Source organism: Rana temporaria, chromosome 2 (genome assembly GCF_905171775.1).
Source record: "Rana temporaria chromosome 2, aRanTem1.1, whole genome shotgun sequence".
NCBI classification, from domain to species: Eukaryota; Metazoa; Chordata; class Amphibia; order Anura; family Ranidae; genus Rana; species Rana temporaria.
Genome location: NC_053490.1, coordinates 440,618,485 through 440,639,209, shown reverse-complemented (window position 1 = coordinate 440,639,209; position 20,725 = coordinate 440,618,485). Strand labels below are relative to the sequence as shown.

General features: G+C 42.3%; 1 protein-coding gene across 4 annotated transcripts in view; it reads left to right on the top strand.

Moving 5' to 3' along the window:
• CUX1 (cut like homeobox 1) overlaps nt 1-20,725 on the top strand; it is a 429,361-nt gene that overhangs the window by 316,631 nt on the left and 92,005 nt on the right. For all 4 annotated transcript variants that reach the window (XM_040338414.1, XM_040338412.1, XM_040338415.1 and 1 more), the window contains 3 exons: nt 2,205-2,253; nt 6,873-6,977; nt 10,628-10,816. In XM_040338414.1, the coding sequence (XP_040194348.1) occupies nt 2,205-2,253; nt 6,873-6,977; nt 10,628-10,816 (343 nt within the window). The remainder of the gene's footprint in view (nt 1-2,204; nt 2,254-6,872; nt 6,978-10,627; nt 10,817-20,725) is intronic.

Here is a 20,725-nt window from a genome sequence, read left to right as displayed (position 1 = left end):
CATCAGTCAACACCTGGGTTCTTGTATGTCTTGGATACTCCCAACTGTAGTTTGATTCCCCTGCCATCATTTCTGACTGTTCCTGTCCACCTGGGAGTTTTGGGTGTTCCAATTTACTTCTGCACGTTCCAGCACCTCCTGTTACATTTTTATTTATATATATATATATATATATTCTTTACAGTCTTCATTTAACTTTTCTAAAGTTTTCTGTTGAAGCCTTTAAAGAAAACGACTTTGTTATTTGTTATAGGTAATTCTATAACGCTGTCAATTTATACATTGCTTTACATATAAATTGTACAGTCACATTTGTCACTGCCCTCATGGGGCTTACAATCCAATGGCCTGTACACACGATCCGAAAATTAGACGAAAAATACCGCTTTCTACGCGATCGTATGATAATCGGATCGTTAGTACAGAGCTTTCAAGAGCCGATCATGACTGTTCATCAGATGATTGTTTTAGTGGACATGCATGAAAAATGTTCTCGTATGATACCAGATTGTACGATTTTTGTTTAGTAAACCCTTCAGGTTCTATATACGACTAGCATGCCCAAAAAAAAGGACGATCCCCCGTCTGTATTTTTTCGGATCATGTGTACGTGGTATTGGGTCCCTAACTCACATTGATACATACACATACTAGAGCCAATTTAGATAGGGCCCAATTAACCTATCAGCATGTCTTTGGAGTGTGTAACGAAACTGCAAGAAACACTTAGGCGAAAGGCAGGTAGGAGCCAGCGATTGCCTTCAATGTAAAAGTAATCCTAGCAGCTATAGAGCCACTGGATTACTTTTATAGGCAAGGGAAATGGGCCCCGGTTGCTTTTACTGGGCTCTCAGGGAGCCAAGTAAGGATGTGACCAGCAGCATTTGCTTCCTGGAACACAGTGTGACGTCAAAAGCCAGAAGCAACAAGGATTTCAACACCTTCGGTTTCTGTCTCATGTAAACAAGTCACTACCGGCTTATCAAAATGTCTGATCAAGCCGTTCTTGGTTTGATTAGATGCTTTGGAGGGCAGAGGAGAGATTGAGGACCTGTTACAGTCCGTGCTTTCACAAGGGCTGCTGTTAATCCATTTTTGGTATAGCAATAAAATTGATTAAAAAAAGTAAAGATACAGCGTAAACTTTTTTTGGTAAATATTAACTAAAAAAAGTGCTCACATGTGAATTTGAATGCGCACGCAGGTCCCGCATGCATAAACTGCGATCACACTGCACGTGAGGTTTTTCCATGAAAGGCAATAATGTTGGCGCCAGACCTCAAGTGCAACTCTAAACTGATAACCTGTAAAGGCTTATAAAGCGTCACCAGGGAGATTTTTAGTTGCCGTTCCACGAGCGTACACAATTTTAAAGCATGATATGTTTGGTATCTATTCACTCGGCATTACCTTATCTTTTATATTGTACCAAACAATTGGGTATTATATTGTTTTTGTGCATTAAAATTAAAGTGTTTTTCTTGGAAAAAAAATTGTATTTTGTAAAAACCACTGTGCAAATATAAAAATATATGCATCAGCCACTATTTTATTCTCTAGGACCTCTGCTTGAAAAATTAGCTTAGTTTCCTAGGAACAATGTTTTTTACATGTAGAATGTCAGAATTTACCCAGACTGGAGGTGGTTATAAGCTTCAGTAAAGCTGCTCAAAGAGTCGAAAGCTATGCAAGTGCTTTGCAAAAGCTTGCTGCACTCACTGCTCATGTACAAAATCTGAAAGTAAGGCCCCTTTCAAACTTGCGGACCGTCCGTATGTCCACTTTTTCATCCATCCGTGTGCGGATGAAAAAGGGACATACATTGGTCCCTATGAGATCGCGGGTGTCAGCAGATGAACATCCGCTGACACCCGATCTCGCCCGCCTCCGCATTTCTCTGATTCTGCAGACGGAGGAAAACCCTATTTTTCCTTCCGTCATCGGATCGGATGAACACGGACTGACGGTCCGTGTTCATCCGATCCCTCCCATAGGGGAGAGCAGAGAAAAGACAGGGCGGTCCCTGCACAGTGTGCGGGGACCACCCTGTCATCAGCGGGGATCAACGGAGCGATCCCCGCTGAGCAAGCGGAGGTACATGGTGTGTACTGTGAATATGTAAATCAAACTGCCCTTTGTTTACTTGTTTTGATAGAATTAGTGATATGTTTTTTAGTAATGTTTTTTTTTTTCTTTGTCTACAGAGCTGATGAGATTGAGATGATTATGACCGACCTTGAAAGAGCCAATCAGGTAAAATTTTCTAACCTATTAACAGATGAAGAAGAGTATCAAAAACATTATTTTACCTAAAAATCTATAAAAATCTAGCGGCACAGATGCCAACTACACCATGTACAGTTCATAATATCAGGACATACGTGTCTATTGGTCATTAGTCTTTGGTAGAGTTCTCTGCTCGGTAGGATGTGAGTATGCTTGAAAGGAAGGAATGCAGTTTGGTTTATAATAATGACATATTGAAATAAAATGGTATTGAAATGTCATTATGAAATGATCACAGTGTTAAATGCTCTCTAATACGCACCATAATAACATGCTGAGCAATTGGTCCTGGAATGGATTCTAGACCGGAGTTATTTGCCTCTGCTTTGGCAAACACGCACTTGCGTTTATCCAAGAAGGATTTGTAGTTCTAACCAAGGTCTTTTGGCAGGCTAGCATTGTACATGACGTTTTGATTAAGCACATCTTCTGGGAGTGTATGATCTCGCTGAAAAGAACTTGGATTTGGGCATTCCTTGAATTGATTTTTATGCTGTAGCGTGGTGATGTAGACAATGAACATGAACTTTTTGAATTAGAACTATTCTGCCGTGCATGTTTTTTTCTTTATTTATGGGATCAACAAAAACTTACTGCCAGTGCCATATACAGAGGATACATTATTAAGAAATGGAGTCTGTCTATAATTATGTGCAAAATAAATTCACTGGCTTTAAACAGCAACTCAAAGACAGCTGCTTCTAGGGTTGCCTGCCTCTAAACTTCCCTGCATGTTAGCCTATGTGTTCATGCACACATAAGGTTTTAGTGGCATAAAAAAAAAAAAGACACAGCGTCTAGGAGCAGCAGAGTTTTGGCAGAAAAAACGCTTGATGCTTATAAACGAGCCTAATGCGTGCAAAGGCATGCTAGCTGCGTTTGGCTCTTGAGCACTAGTTAATTTTAATGGCCATAATAAATTATTAAAATCAAAAACCTGTAGCGCTGTCTAAGCACCTTAATGATTAAAGTGCAAAAAAAAATCTAATCTAATGCAATAAAGATGTAAAAGGGAAAAAATAAAAATTATTATAGTCTAAATTTCCCAATTCCACATACATAAAGTGAACTCAAAACACGTGCTGATACAATGTTCAATTTGTGAAGACACCCAGTGCTCCCCACAGGATAGACAGGGTAAGTATATCTGCTTACCAGATTTTAAGACCCTCCAGGGTCTATCTGCGCATTGGTGAGCTTTCACTACTCACTATGGGATCAACTGCATCCACTGCCCATCCTGCTTAATTGGATTCCACAGGTGTATATTCCACAGTTCTCATCAGTTAAGGAAACTTCAGAGTCCGGTCACATATTTTTCATATGAAAGAGGAAGATAAACTCATTGCGCAACATTCTTTTAAAGCACACAGGAGTTTATTAAAAGTTGTACTTGCAACAAAAACAATAAAATTAGGCTCAAAATAAAAACATTAATTTGTCCAGCACCCTCCATGAGTGTTCAGATGTCACAGCTGCTCCGTGCCTAGCCTGACGTACGTTTCGTCCAATGGGACTTCTTCTCTTCAATAAAATTAATTAATGCGCAAGTGCTTGACGCCTGTAAATGCACCTAAAGGCTTTCAAAAGTGTTAGGCCCCTTTCAGACTGGGGCGGGAGCCGCGGTGGCGGCGCTATACCGCCGGGATTGCTGCGGGAATCAGCCACTAGCGTTGCGGTATTAACCCCCGCTAGCGGGCGATAAAGGGTTAATACCGCCCGCAATGCACCTCTATAGAGGCGCATTGCGGGCGGTATTGCCGCGGTTTCCCATTGTTTTCAGTATACATGCCGCTCCTCTCACCGCTCCAAAGATGCTGCTGACAGGAGATTTTTTGTCTCCTGCCAGCGCATCGCCTCAGTGTGAAAGCCCTATGCCAAAATCCACTTTGACTTCTAAAACTCAAATTCTCTGTGGAGATTTCCCCGTAATTTCTGTTTATGATGACCACATAGGAAATGAGAAAAATCTCCTGACAGGGGACATAGCTGTAAAAAAAAATTCAAAAGTTTTGACTCTTTCCTGATCTTCTAAAAAATAAATTAAAAAAAAAGATTTTTACTGCTGTCTGTTTCCCTGTTGCAAGGATTCCTTGCCATGGACCACACAGTAAGTGAGGAGAATTCCCTGGACTGAAGTCTCTAAAAGCAATAAAAACAAAAGAAGTTCTAATCTTCTCCCTAATCTTTCCAACATTTTAAATCATTTTGGTTGGCGAACAGCTTTATTTTTTATCAAAGGCCAGTTAATGGAACTAGATTTAACATTTAATTTAGTTGAGAATTCTACCAAAATATATACTTTTGGTTTTAAATAATGATTGCTTGGTGTACTTGGTATGTAAGTGTACGTACCTTTGTAGCTGCAATGAGAAAACTCTGAGTTATGAAGTTCTCCTGGCAATCCACTTCTTTGTCTGCTTGTGCTTTTACTGCATGCCAGTAAGCTCCTCTTTTTTTCAAGTTGACTGTTGAGTCTGATGGAGCAAGTCACATGTTTGAATTAAAAAAAAAAACGTGGGTTCAGTCAGCGCAAAACCAAAGAACAATCCTAACATAAGCAGCTGAACACTCAAAGTCAATATATAGCAATACTTGGATGAGTACAAAACCTGCAATGCTAAAAACCAAAAATCATAACACTATTGAGTACATTAGAATAATATTTGGCTAAAGAGAGCCATATAAATAGTCCCAGTTCATATAATATGAGAGCAAAGGATGACGTAGAAAGATGACACCAAAGGTAAATCTATTCTCCTCAGTAGTGATCAGGGTGTTTGGAAAACATTGAAAATTACCTGCGTCCTTATTAGTGCCTCCACCACCGTATATACAGGCGGCTCACCTCAAACTGTAGACCAATCAAGTATTTCCCCCAAGGGTAATCCCCTGTATGCAAAGTCAGACTGCGGGCGTCCATTGTTCAAAAGCCGCGCCTCCTCCTCGTCCTGTTCCGTGATAGGCGGCACACTGTTTCCCAGCAGAGCCTGTGTTCAGTGTTTCGCCTATCACAGACGTCCTCTCGTCCAAGGCCGAGGACGCCCGCAGGGAAAAGGTATGGAGATCGGCACAGTGAGGTGAAGCATCCAATGGGCACAGTGAGGTGAGGCATCCAATGGGCACAGTGAGGGGAGGCATGCAATGGTCACAGTGAGGTGAGGTATGCAATGGGCACAGTGATGTGAGGTATGCAATGGGCACAGTGAGGGGGGGCATGCAATGGGCACAGTAAGGGGGCATGCAATAGGCACAGTAAGGTATGCAATGGGCACAGTGAGGGGGGGGCATGCAATGGGCACAGTGCAGCTACCCCTCAGCTTCTCGACAGACTAGTCGGAAAGGGGTCGTCTTATAAGGCGTGTATATCCCAAAACCAACCTTTTAGCTGGAAAATTAGGGGGTCGTCTTTTACCCCCTGTCAAATACGGTAACTTTTTTTCACTTTAAAGTGGAACTAACCCCACCAATTTAACTGCCTCGCAAAAGAAGTGCAGGCTTTGGGGTTATCATCCTTATTCTTTCCTACTTGGGTCAATCTATCCCCAAACACATATCTCAGTTTTTTGATCCTGGACCGTTGAACCATCTGAAAGTTTATTATGCTGTATATCTTGGGGGAATTGAGATGGTTTGAATTACTGGCTTTGCACATCTATTCTAGCCATTATGAGGCCACTGCCATTTGAGGATTGGTTTTATTCATTTATTAGAATAGAAAATGTAACAGGAGGTAATGGAACATGAAAAGGTAGCAGTGAACACATGAAACTCCCAGTCAGACAGAAACAAAGCTGGCAATTATGGGAGAGGGGTCCCTCTGTTGGTGTATCCAGGATATCCAAGGTGTGAGGCCTGCTCTGGTCCATCCAATACTTATGTCTCACTTTTGGGTGGACTAACACTTTATTTGGTGACTTACTAACCACCTTCAAGGATATGCACATCAGGTGTTGGGACATCTAATATATCAATTCTTATTCTGATCCAATGACTCACTAAGTGGTATAGCCAGGATCAGAAATGAAAACAAAAAGCCCTGAAAAGCAAGTCTGCAACGGCAACGCCAGCTATTTATAGCCTTCCAAATTCCCTTTAACCCCCTCACCACCAGTTGCAGGATGTCCAAATCTGATACAGAAATTCCGTCCCTACCAGATTAAAAGGTTCCAACCGTGTCTCCCTCTATGAGTCATTCCCACGAGTAATTCTAAAATGAAATCATTCTCGGCGTGAGTATAGAAATAAATTGAATAAAAAAAGATTCAATTTCTCCTCATATTTATTCAGCCTGATAAATTCAGTGGGCTGCAGCATTAACAGCAGCAGGGGATTCCTTGCTTCTAGCGTTAAATTACTGTCATAATCGCTCAATTATTTCTTCCTTGTACTGTTTAAAATAAAAATCCATCACTTTCCATGATTTTTTTCTCTTTCCCCCCTCCTAACATTTATTAGGTTGAGTGTTTAGGAAAATCAATTATAGTCAGTCGGGCATGAATTGATGAATGTTCTGAGATTAATTGTCAGTTGTTAAAATGAATGTATTTCTCTCTTCACCTTTTTTATTTTCTTCCTCCCTTCAGAGAGCAGAGGTGGCGCAGAGAGAGGCAGAGGCCTTAAAGGAACAGCTCTCATCACTCAACAAATCTCTACAGCATGCCCCACAGACGCAGAAACCGCCCGATACTGTGAGTAACACAATTAATTATTCTGTACACATACTAATCTTCTACAAAATATGCTTTCATGTCTTGTTGAGGCCAGTGCTTTTTTACAATTCTTTTACAAGAAGAGAGAAGATTAAGACTTTTTTTTTTGCCTGTGTCCTTGTTTGGGAGATTTATCCTCGCTTCATGTCTCCATAACATGGTGTCACAAATAGAGGTTGACTGATATATCGGCCGATATTTGTCCATTTTGGAGGAATCGGCATTGGCCAATTATTATCCAAATTAGGCCGATATAACACTGACAGTCACCGCACCTCAGCCAGCAGAGTGTGGAGAATCCTCCTCCCTTCTCCATACTGTTGGCAGAGCAGCGCTGCGGTGTGTGAAACTGTATGGAGAGAGAGAGAGGAGCTGTCAAAATTGAGGCTCGATGTCGGTGGGTGGGACCCGGGGTGGGCGGGACCCAGCTATCCAACACCTGCCAATGGGATGGGATCTGGGCAGGCTGCTACGTGTATGTGACCCCGCCCCTTTCTTAAACAGCCCAATCATTGGCTGGATAGCTGCTAGGTCCTGCCCACCCCGGGTCCCGCCCACCTCCAACATCACTCTGAATTTGCAGAGAGCATTGTTTCTCAGTTAAATTATCAGCTGTGAAACCTGCCATTGCCATCCAGTGCCACCTGCCAATGCCATCTGCCAATACCAACCGGCGCCTACCAGTGCCAATCAGTGCCACCTGCGAGTGCCATCCAGTGCCATCTGTCAGTGTTAATCAGTGCCATCTGCCAGTGCCATTTAGTGCCACCTGCCAGTGCCAACCAGTGTCACCTGGCAAGAAAAAAAGAATCGGCCTAAAATACCGACCATAAAAATTGGTATTGTATATTGGCCATCGGCCTCCCCGATTTCTAAATATCGGCATCGGCCAGAGAAAAACCCATATCGGTCGACCTCTAGTCACGAAGACAGGTACTGATGGAATATCTCTGATGGTAATAGAGACTGCAACAAAAGCACATTTACTTAGCAGAGTGGGTAAAGACTATTGGATCTCTTTTTTCGCACCTCGCACTTTTTTTTTTTTTCATCACCAGATGAAGGAAAATCTACTCAAAATCTTGGCGCTAATAGAGCAAGCAGCACAAGCACATTAAAAGACAACTTAACCAAATAGTCTTGTAAAGCTATCCACCAGTGGCGGCTTGTGCTACCAATTTTTTGGGGCAGGATAGCAAACAAACCCCTCCAGGTCTACACTCACCAGAGGACGCCATGAGACTTGCATACAAATGGAGCCCTCCAGCGGTTTCTGTGTGAACGCGGTCATCTTTCTAGGTTCCAAATCTTCAGTCTCCTGATTGGCCGGAATGGGAAGCCGGAAACTGGAAATGGCGAATATTGATTCGCTAAAATCAAAAGTGGGAGGGTTCGGGGCGCAGTGGTCTGTTCCCCCGAGGACAACCTAAAACAAGCCAATTATAGCCACAGGCTCCAATCACATGCTTGTAAAAAAATTGACAGACCTAATAGAAACCCATTAGTCTGGCGCCCTGCACAGTGCACACACATAGAATGATTGTTAAATAAATGATAATATGACTAAAAAAACGTTTTCAGCGGATTATCCGTCCGTGTGTACAGGGCCTTAGAGAAAGGAGAGGGGAGCAGGGGAATGCCTTGCTATCCTAGGCTATGGGGCTGTGTGTTTCTATTGATGCACACAGCATAGGGAGTTGCAAATGTAGCCCTTTCATGTAAGCTAGGAAGATAAGCTATGTAGAAAGATCTTATTTATAGAGATATCTGTATATCAGAAATCTGCAATGGCAGCCCCCATATTTTTTTTATCACAAATCTATAAAAGCTCATTCACACTCGCCCACATGCTAAAACACGCGGGACGGTAACCGCTGTGTAGCAGAGGGACTTTGGTTGTTACAGGGCAAGGTAATCTTTATTTACCCTTTTTACTAAGCTTTGTAAAAATGGCACATCTGTGTTGCGGAAGAATGCGCTGCCGTGAGGTGCAGAATTTTTTGTACTGTGATGCAGAGGTATCTAAACGGAGCACATAGAAAACAATTGTTTTATTTGTGCCTTGCAGTTGTTTATGTATTGATCTTTGAAGATCGACTCGGCTCAACTCAACTGATGTGGTGTGAACAAGTACTAAGCCATGGGAGCATGTGGCATCCCTTGTCAGCCAGTATGAATTTTTTTTCACTAAGCTGCCTTAGTAAATGAAACTTTATTTTCTGAAGTTTTGTGTTGCCCCCTGTTAGGGAGATTCAATCTCTGTGTGTCCTGTTTACCTTAAAGGGGTTGTAAAGGAATTTTTTTTTATTCCCTAAATAGCTTCCTTTACCTCAGTGCAGTCCTCCTTCACTTACCTCATCCTTCCATTTTGCTTTTAAATGTCCTTATTTCTTCTGAGAAATCCTCACTTCCTGTTCTTCTGTCTGTAACTCCACACAGTAATGCAAGGCTTTCTCCCTGGTGTGGAGAAAGCCTCTTGAGGGGGGAGGGGGCGAGCAGGCAAGTCAGGACACTCTCTACTTTGCAGATAGAGAAAGGAGTTGTGTGTTGGCGTCCTGACACTCCTGCTCACCCCCTCAAGAGGCTTTCTCCACACCAGGGAGAAAGCCTCGCATTACGGTGTGGAGTTACAGACAGAAGAACAGGAAGTGGGCATTTTTTAGAAGAAATAAGGACATTTAAAAGCAAAATGGAAGGATGAGGTAAGTGAAGGAGGACTGCACTAAGGTAAAGGAAGCTATTTAGGGAAAATAAAAATTCCTTTCCAACCCCTTTAATCATCAATAGTGAAAGTATTAAAAATCCAACATTTTGGCATGTCCCCAGAACAGTAATAAAGGTGAAGTTTCTATAATTGGGGCACTATTTCTGGTGGCCTAGGATGCCCCAATGGATTTCCTTGATTTGCAGGAATTTCCTCTCACTTCCTGTTTGGCTATGCAACAGAAAGTAAAGGTAAATCTCCCCAATAGGACTCGTATGGGAAAAAACTGACGAGTTATAACCCTTATTTGCTCTATCCAAAATGAAAAAATAAAAAGTTTTGCCTATAGTTCTACTTTAATTTGTCGTTTTAAGTCACTTCAGCATCTTCCTATTTTAAAACCGTGCTTGGGATGTTTAATTAGACTAGCGCTATGGCAGCACGTTAAATCAATGCAGCACCTTGCAGAGAGGAGTACGGCTCTGTTATGCACACATTACGTCTACATTTTCCTCTATGTGGGTTATGTATGAAGTCAGTGAATATACATTACCGCATGTGCAATAATCGGACATTCCACACCAATTTCTGTTATATAATAGAGTTTTAGTATTGACACTTTCATCTCATTAGCCGGTTACTGCTGTGAGCAGTCTTTAGCCAACTCTCTGCATCGGCCGCCTTCAGTTTTCTTGCTTTCAGTTGGATTTTTGAATATTACAATTTCCCCTGCTACTTAGAGAAATAAATATTGATTGAATTGATCTATTTCTATTAAAGGAGTCACATTAATGTTCGAAGAGTTGTGATGCATAAATACATACATAAAAGTTCTTTTTGTGAGCACATGCTGCATGTTTGGTATAGTTTGTTGTGTTTGTGTTTATTTGGTGGCAACACTGAACGCATACTTAACCTTACACAGGAGCAGACGCTGGAGGGAGCGGCATGCTCCAATATGGAGGTTGAACTTACGGCTAAGGAGAGGGAAATTGCCCAGCTTGTGGAAGATGTACAGAGGTTACAGGCCAGTCTTACTAAACTTCGAGAAAACTCTGCCACTCAAATATCGCAGCTTGAGCATCAGCTTAACACCAAGAGCAACAATCTTAAGGTATGCGCTTTTATATACAGCTAAGGTATAGGAACATTTTTATTTTCTTGCACTATACAAGTCTGAAATCTGTTGCTTTATATGGACTAGCATATTGAAGATATACTTAACCACTTGCTTACTGGGCACATATACTCCCTTCCTGCCTAGGCGAAATTTCAGCTTTCAGCACTGTCACACTTTGAATGACAATTACACAATCGCGCGACGTGGCTCCCAAACAAAATTGGCGTCCTTTTTTCCCACAAATAGAGCTTTCTTTTGGTGGTATTTAATGACCTCTGTGTTTTTTTTATTTTTTGCGCTATAAACAAAAAAAGTGTACATTTTGAAAAAAAAAAGCAATAGGTTTTACTTTTTGCAAAAATAATAATCCCAATTTTTTTTAAAAAAATCAAAAAATTTTCTCGGTTTAGGCCGATGTGTATTCTTCTACATATTTTTGGTAAAAAAAATATTGCAATAAGGGTATAGTGATTGTTTTGCGCAAAAGTTATAGCGCCTACAAAATAGGGAATAGAATTATGATTTTTTTTTTTATTATTATATTTTTTTTACTAGTAAAGGTCACCTTTTTAAAAAAAAAAGAAAACAAATCTCAGACTCGTTCAGACTGTCAGTGTAGCTGACAGGCAGGCAGTTATTGAATGACAAGAAAAATCAATAAACTAACTAGAGGACTCATCAGCGCCCTGGTAGGTCATTGAAAACTACAAGCCATCAGTCACAATGGCTGACAGTAGTTGTAGTTCTCTCATTCACAAAATTCTTTTTTTTTTTTTATTGCGACAGCGGGCGCAGGGAGAAGATGCCTGGCCCACTGTCACAACCGGGTGTCTTTTTGGTTTTGTGGGGGTTGCTTATTTAGTATCATATTACACCCTTGATACAGTTGTAACATGTTATGAAAGATGAACTTATCCTTTAAATTGTACACAGAATGAAACCTGTACTTAGCTGGTCCTGTTGGGTTGGATAAAAATTAGTAATATAACGCTTCACTTACTGATTTCCTCACCGAGGATGGCGACAGGGGGCAGCCGAGAGACTAGCGATTGCTCGGCTTCAGCTGCCGGCATCGCAGGCACCCTGCACAGGTAAGTGTCCATTTATTACAAGTCAGCAACTTCAGTATTTGTAGCTGCTGGCTTTTAATAATTTTATTTTTAGGTGGACCTCCGCTTTAAGCAAGACTGTAAAGGAAACTTGTCAACTGAATATAGGTGTGCCGTAGTAAAAAAAAATGTGGCGGGTTGACTACGGTGAGTATTAACTGCTTGCCAAACAGCCGCCGTCCTTATGCTGTGGCAGGAACCCATTGGCCAGCGGGGGAGCCAGTCAGCCGGTCTGGTGATAGCCACCCGCGATCGTTCCCCGCAGTGACAGAACGGGGATCTGCTTGTGTAAATAAGGCAAATCTCCATTCTGACAGGGGGGGTGCTGAGCAGGAAGATGGATCTGTGTGTTTCTCCAGTCCCACAGTCCCACATACAATTAGAACACACAGTGAGGGAACACATTTAACCCCTTGATCGCCCCTGATGTTAACCCCTTCCCTGCCAGTGTCAGTAGTACAAAACCATTGCATATTTTTAGCACTGATTACTGTAATAATGTCACTGGTTCCCAAAAAAGTTTCAATGTCAGTTAGGTGTCCCATCTGTCCGCTGCAATGTCGCAGTCCCACTAAAAATCACTGATCGCTGCCATTACTAGTAATAAAAAAAAAATAATGATAATAAAAATGACATAAATCTATTCCCTATTTTGTAGAAGCTATAACTTTTGCGCAAACCAATCAATATACGCTTATTGCAATTTTTTTTTTCTTTACCACAAATATGTAGAAGAATACATATTGGCCTAAACTGATGAAGATTTATATATGTATGTGTATGTGTGTATATATATATATATATATATATATATATATATATATATATATATATATATATATATATATAATTATAGCAAAAAATAAAAATATTGTTTTTTGTTTTTTTTTCCAAAATGTTCAGCATTTTTTGCTTTATAGCGCAAAAAATAAAAACCACAGAGGTGATCAAATACCAGCAAAAGAAAGCTTTATTTGTGGGGGAAAAAAAGGACATAAGTTTTGTTTGGGTACAATGTTGCACGACCACGCAATTGTCAGTTAAACCGACGCAGTGCCTTATCGCAAAAATGGCCTGGTCAGGAAGGGGGTAAATCCTTCCGGTCCTTAAGTGGTTAATTGATACTAGGCAGTCATTGGTAGTGTTTCGAAATTTTGTTCTAAAGAGAACAACATTTAGGTGAATAAGTTCATATTATATATGACGCGAAGGTTTCGTCATGTGTAGATGTGTATAGTGATTTGGTATTAATAACTGGTAGGATGAACTGTCCTGCAATCCATAACCTGTAAGAAAAAATAAATAAATCTATATGATAATTCTTTCCCTAAGAATATGAGCAGCTCTGTTCAGAATCTTACAGACACAGCATATGTCTGTCCCGCTGAGCTTTTTAATTCTGATCCATGAGAAGCAGATAGATAGTGATTTGCCTAAGGTCCCGAAAACAACAGATACCAGAAACAGGGAGATCAATTGTTTTTGATGCTTCTGGGGTCTGGCATACACTGAATCACTGATATTAATCACTGTAGGAGAAACTTGGTGCTTATGCTAGAACTGTTATCAAACTGTTCCCTGCTAGTGAGGTACGTTGTGTGCTGGAGAAACACCATTAACCTTATGTGCCCTGCAAAATACATTGCTGCAGTATAATGTGCATTTATTTTACATGCATCTCAGATAATTCGGGACATCATGAAATTGTGCTCAATGAGACGTCCCTAATAGACTGTGGTTTTTGGATGTGCACACTAAAGCAAAACCTCTTGATCTGTGTGAGTCATTTATTCTCACCGACACGCATGGCTGGCCCACGCTTTGCATACGTCTACATCCTTTGATGGATGATGTCACCACAAATTTGTCTCGTGTTCCGGACATAAAATAAATTACTGGCCTGACACTGTAACATGACTGCGGGAATGCAAATGCCAGGACAGCATTAGATCAACATAACAAGGGTGATTTCTTCAACACAATAAGGATATGTTCTCCCCTGGCATGCTTATTCATTAAGGCAAAGTCTAGTAACCCACAGGCACCTATCAGAATTCATCTTTTATCTTTCACTGATTTGACTTTGCTAAACACAAATCTGATTGGCTGTTATGAATGATTGCTCATCTTCGTTGCTTCCGCACTGCATCAAAATCGCACCGTGTATATGCGAACCGCCACAGTCTTGTAAGTTAAGTTAGCGACACCCCAAAATCGGTTTGCAAAACGCAGTGCAATTTGCAGAATCAGATCGCATGGGTATGAACACCCATTCGATCCGATTCTGGTGTCCTGCACAATTTTGATGCAGTGCAATTTGAGCCATACCAAATGAATGGTTTAAATTGCACTGCTGCAGAATCGCATGTGTTTGTTTGAAGAGTGGGACTATATGTGTGGCAAGTTTGGAGTCCAGGGGACCTACGGCCAGCCGGTACCGGGTCCCCAAAGTCACCGGAGAAAATACTGTTTAACATGGAAGGGGTGCCCGGCTTTGAAAAATCGGTGCTCCCCGGCCGTAGGTCCCCTGGACAACAAACTTTGCACACTTGTAGAGGAAGAGTGGGGCTACATGTGAGCCAGTACTGGGTCCCCAAAGTCCAAGAGATCGGGCGCAAAAAGGTGACTCGATTATAAGCCGATGGGGGCATTTTCAGCACAAACAAATGTGCTGAAAAACTCGGCTTATACTCGAGTATATACGTTACCTGAATTTAACTTATTAGCCTATTAGTCTATTGTTCAGCATTAACCAGGGAGGTGGTTAAAGATACAGCACAAGGACCCAACTGACTGATTTCTTTTGCAGTTCAGTGGCCAGAGACAGAGATTTGAGCTCATCTGCCTGTTGCATTTTCTTTCACTAGTCACAGGTTGGGGATAGAGATTGAATCCTGTAAGTGAAATTGGAACTGCCACAGAGAGAGACCAGGTCCCTTTTTCTGCCAGACAGGGCTGTGCTACAAGGCAGAGCTGTGTAGATCTCACAACTGGATAGATAGAAATGCTAATCACTTGGGCAGATAAACAGCTCTCATGTACACCTCCTCATCTGTGTATTTAGTTTTTTTCCTGGTTTTCAGCTTTAACTAGTACTAGTAGACATTTATACTCTAGTACTAATATTCTAATGGTTCATGTCTGATTACCGTAATCATAAATGGCAAATGTGCTTGTATTTGGAGGGGCTTCCATAGAACCTAAGCATATGTCCATTAATTAATTTTTCCTTTTTAAAGAAGTACAGCCAAAGCTAGTTTGTCTGTACTTCTCCTGTGGATCACAGGAGTGAAAGCACTTTGTTCTGCACTCCTGTGACCCATTTTCTGCAGATAGCGGGCTGAAGCCCCCTGTCAGCTGACGTTACAGAGCCAGCCCAGGTTCAGGAAAGATTGCGACTGGTCGGGATCTGCCCACATGCCTGGACCGGCACCCGGCTCAGCCTCCCAACAAGCCTCTGATAGCCTGGGCCAGCCACTCCTGCCCCCTCCACAGCCCAGCACTCCAGTGAGCAGAGATCTGGTGACTATCACTGGTTCTCTGCTTAAAGCGGGAGTTCACCCGAATTTTTTTTTTCACATTAGATTGGGCCTAATTACGGGAAGCAGAATCGGGTGTTTTGTTTAAAATCAATGCAGTACTTTTTAGAGATAGATGTTCTCCGCCGCTTCCGGGTATGGTCTTCGGGACTGGGCATTCCTATTTGATTGACAGCCTTCCGATGTTCGCCTACAGTGCGTCGTGAGTTGCCGAACGTCGGTGCGACTCTATACGGCGCCTGCGCACCGACGTTCGGCTACTTTCGGAAACTGGTGACGCGATGTATGCGACCGTCGGAAGCCTGTCAATCAAATAGAAACGCCCAGTCCCGCAGCCCATACCCGGAAGCCACGGAGAACATCTATCTCTAAAACGGTAAGTACTGCATTGATTTTAAACAAAACACCCGATTCTGCTCAGGCCCAATCTAATGTTAAAAATAGATTTTTTGGGTGAACCTCCACTTTAAGGAGCTCTAAGAATCGAGCAATCGGCAATGTTTGATCGCTTGGTTCTGGGTAAGTATGATTCTAAAATAAAAAAATAAAAAAATTCCCATATGTCTTATTTAAATTTGCTATCCAGGTCTCAGAGAGATTTGTCCTGGCTTCCTGTCTTAAGGTCCCGGAGGTAAATCTTCAACAGCAACATAGACAGAAATAAAATAATTTTCTTTAGTAGAGTGGAAACACTGTCAGCATTTAATTGCCTCTGTGCCCCTTGCAGGTTTTCATTAACTTTCCATCTAGTAAAGCCATTGTCTCTGCTACAGTAATGCCGCGTACACACGATCGGAAATTGCAACAAGAAAAGTTCGATGTGAGCTTTTGTTTGGAAATTCTGACCGCGCGTAGGCTCCATCGGACTTTTTCTGTTGGAATTTCCGACAGCAAAAATTTGAGAGCTGGTTCTCAATTTTTCCGACAAGTACTTGTCTGTATGGGCAAAAAACACGCATGCTCAGAATCAATTTGACGCATGCTCGGAATCATTGAACTTCATTTTTCTCGGCTCAATGTAGTGTTGTACTTCACCGCGTTCTTGGCGGTCGGAATTTTATATGACCGTGTATATGCAACACAAGTTTGAGCCAACATTCCGTCGGAAAAAAATCCACGTTTTTCTTTTCGGAATTTCCGATCGTGTGTACGCAGCATTAGTTTTGGAAAATCTCACTAACTGAGCCCTGAATTGTGGTAAAACCCCAAAAAGGGTTATATTCCTTCTCCACTCTGTCCAAAACTTGGAAAAAACGGAGGCTGGACATAAGCATATGTGGAAGATGCACACCACCTGCAAGGTGCTTCTCTTTGATTGCTACCACACTGATCTTTTGAAAGTACCTGTATCCAAGCAAAGCTTTTTTGGCCATACTTCTCTTGTGGGTCACAGTTGTGCATGTACTTTTTCAGTCCTGTGAACCAGAGTTGGCAGACAGGGGGCTAAAGTCCACTACCAGTTAACACCACAGAGCCACTCCAGGCTCTGAAAGGATCCCCATGATATTGTCTGAATCCACCCAGCTGACAGCTGGCTCTGCCTCTTAGTGAGAGCCAAAGCTAGCTGCACCCACCCTCTCTTCTGCACAGCTGTCCAGTGAGTGTTGGAGGAGCAGAGCAGAAAGTGGTGACTCATAGTCACTGCGCTCAGCTCTGAGCGGACTGAGAACTGAGCGATCAGTGGTCATGTGATCACTCAGTTCTTGGGCTTAGGGCTGACTTGGAACAGCTGCAGCATAGAGTTAAGTATAGGTGTTTTTTTTTTTTTTAATATACCCCAAACATCTCCTTTTAAGAAGCAGGGTTCTTGAATACTAAATAAGATTTATATGATACACAGCACACGTGAAAGTATCTGTAAAAATCATTGGCATAATCAATTTCCTTTTCCCTTTTAAAATGTTGTTTTTAATAAACTGTTGCTCCTGTTTCTACATTCATTGCATCATAATAATTTCATCATTTTTGAAAGACTTGCCAATAACAATCTACATATGTGCTCCTGAATGAAACCTTTTAGTATGCTGCATGTTATGTGTAACAACTGCTCTTTGGCCTCTGATGTCATTCTGTTTGTATATCAGGCAATTGTTCAGCTCTGTACGTTTTGGCACGTGAGCGGATTCCAGCTGAATGCCTTCACTTGCACCATTAAAATCTCATTAACAATTTTCACATGGAAGTCATAGTGACAGTTGTTTTGTGTACTGTATCTTGCGGAACACTGTAAAATATTATGATCAATTTCCCATGCAGCTAGGAGTACGGCTTGCAGCTTTCGTGCCAATGTACTTCTCCACTGATACAAATTATTGTAACGGTACATAACATTAAAGTGCTATTAAACCCAAAATCAGAAATGTAATATATTGCAGTTTTGCAATCATTAGATGTGGTGGCTGCATCTGTCTTCTTTGGCTTTTTCACCTGGTGATATGGCCATTAAGACCCCTTTCACACTGAGGGAGTATTGCAGGCACTATAGTGTTAAAAATGGCGCCTGCAATCCGCCCTCAAACAGCTGCTCCATTGTCTGCAGTGTGAAAGCCTGAGGGCCCGAGGGCTTTCACACTGGAGCTTTGCGCTAGCAGGACGGTAAATAAAGTCGCATCTTTGGAGCGGTTTGTTTACCGCTCCTCCACCACTGCTGCCCATTGAAATCAATGGGACAGTGTGGCTATATCGCCCGCAATGCGCTGCTTCAGCCGAAATGCACCACAAATCCGCCCATACCGTTGGCGGTAAAAATAGCAGCGTTTTACCACCAATGCTATGGGCGGCTCAGTGTGAAAGGGGTCTTGCACACCTCAGGGTAGAGACAGATTAGAACCCCTGTCAGTTTTTTTTGCTGTCTGTGCCCCTGTTAAGAAGATTCACCCTCTTTTTGTTCTTTTTACCATTATCATTGAAAGCGAAAGTAAAAGCAAATCCCAAATTTTGGGTTGTCCCCAGAAAAGTAATAGAGGGAAAATCTTCCAATGGGCAAACTGGTTTTGGTGACTTGAGGGTCTCCAAGGGATTCCCTTAATTTGCATTGATTTCCTCTCATTTCCTGCTTTGGGCTAAGGGACAGGAAGTAAAGGTAAATATCCCCAATGGGACAAAGATGGCAAAAATAAACTTTACAGGAGTTATAACCCTATCTTACTCTATCCAAAATGAAAGAAAAAAAGTTTTGCATTTACTTCTACTTATTTAGTTACACTAACAAATTAAAGCCAAACTCTAACCTACACTATAATCAGCTACAGCAACCATTTTTTTTCTTTTTGGATAAAGGTTATTCATGAATAAATAAAAGCTGATCATTTTACTCACCCCTGCCAGTGTTAAGTGGTTTGTAAACTGATACATTCTGCTGGAGAGTTTATGCTGTGAAAAACAGATTTGCTATGAAAATAGCCTAATAAAGGAAACTAATGCAGCCATCATTTCTAAAGAATTGGTAACCTGCAATAAAAATGAATGTTTGCTTTTGGGATAAATTCTGTTTTGAAAGCTGAACTACAGGCAACAAGCTAAGGACACAAGTGGTGGTAAAAATATTAAGATGTATTTTAAACCAGTGGTCATCAACCCTGTGCTCAGTGCCCACTAACAGGCCATATTTTATGTATTAACAACAAAACCTGAGGAATGCCCAGGGAAAAACCAAGCCTACTTACCGACCAGCTCGCAGAACAACCAATTAACCTGTCTAACAGTATGCGTTAAAAACAGGAGTTTTGTCCACACGCGTTTGTAAACGTATGCGTGAGCCACAGAGCCGCGTCAAGGCACCCTGTAATCTGTGGTCCTAACACTAAACAATGACTGTCCCCACAATGGAGGCACGTGCATTCTGATCGATAGATAAGGGCAGGTGGACTGAAGGGTAGCCACCCCTCCTTAAAGGTGCAGGAGCACACCAAAGACCCAGCATGTCGCACAATGGCTGCTAAGGTGTTGGTGCACTGCTGGACCAATACTATACATATTTTATGTATTACCTTGGAAAGATGCAGACTAGAATACCACAATCACCGAGCAGCAAATTATATCACCTGGAACGTATTTCAGTTATCCTGCAAACCTGGCCTGTTAGTGGGCACTGAAGACAGGGTTGATGGCCACTGTTTTAAATGATGCATAGTCCCTGAGGCTAAAATGGTGTCTAAAAGAGGCCTATATACAGTAGCTGCCATCTCCAAAAGTTTGATGGCACTTTCTGATATGTTGGATCTCTTATAAGGAATTGCAAGCCACAAGGCTAAGGCCTAGTACACACGAGAGGATCGATTCGCGGAAACGGTCCGGAGGTCCGTTTCCGCAGGTAAATCCTCTGGGGGATTTTGATCTCATGGTTGTACTAACCATGAGATCAAAATCCGCGCGGAATTCCCTCCGCGGTGACGTGTTGCGCCGTCACCGCGATGATGACGCGGCGACGTGCGTGACGCTGTAATATAAGGACTTCCACGCATGCGTCGAACCATTACGACGCATGCGAGGGATGGATTCGGACGGATTGATCCGGTGAGTCTGTACAGACCATCGGATCAATCCGCTGGACTGGATTCCAGTGGATCGATTTCTTAGCATGCTAAGAAATTTTGATCCGCTGGAAATCCATCGCCCGGAAAAATATCCGCGGATAAATATCCGCTGGATCGTACACACCAGCGGATCTATCCGCTGAAACCGGTCCGCGGATAAATTTCAGCGGATCGATCCTCTCGTGTGTACGGGGCCTTAGGGTTTCTGGCTCTGACCTTCCACCTTTTTTGCCTCCTTGTTGTTTGAAAAAGATACACATGATAGTGATGCACCCAAGGCCGCCTTCAGGGGTGTACAGCCCATACACCTGTATGGGATGGAGGAGATGGGACTGGAGAAGGGCGAGGACATGGGATGGGACTGGAAGAGAAGCACATGGGATGGCGAAGGAGGAGGAGGACATGGGATGTAGGATATGGGATGGAGGATATATTCGGTTGTAAGAGTATTAAAATAAAAGTGGGTGCACTTAAGGACTTGGTGGGATGGCTAGTAGGTGGATTTGGTGGGACAGCCAGTGGGCGGGCCTTGAGGAATGTTTGTGGTCAGGCCCAGGAGGGAGGGTTAGGGCCCAGACCTGAAGCTGTGTAAGGGGCCCCAACATTTCTAATGGCTGCGATAGATGCACCAGTAGCTAGGTGGCAAGGGTTGGGCAAAAGCCAAGAAAGATCCTTGAGAGTCCCACTTTTATAGTGTTGCGTTACTCATTTATTACCGTA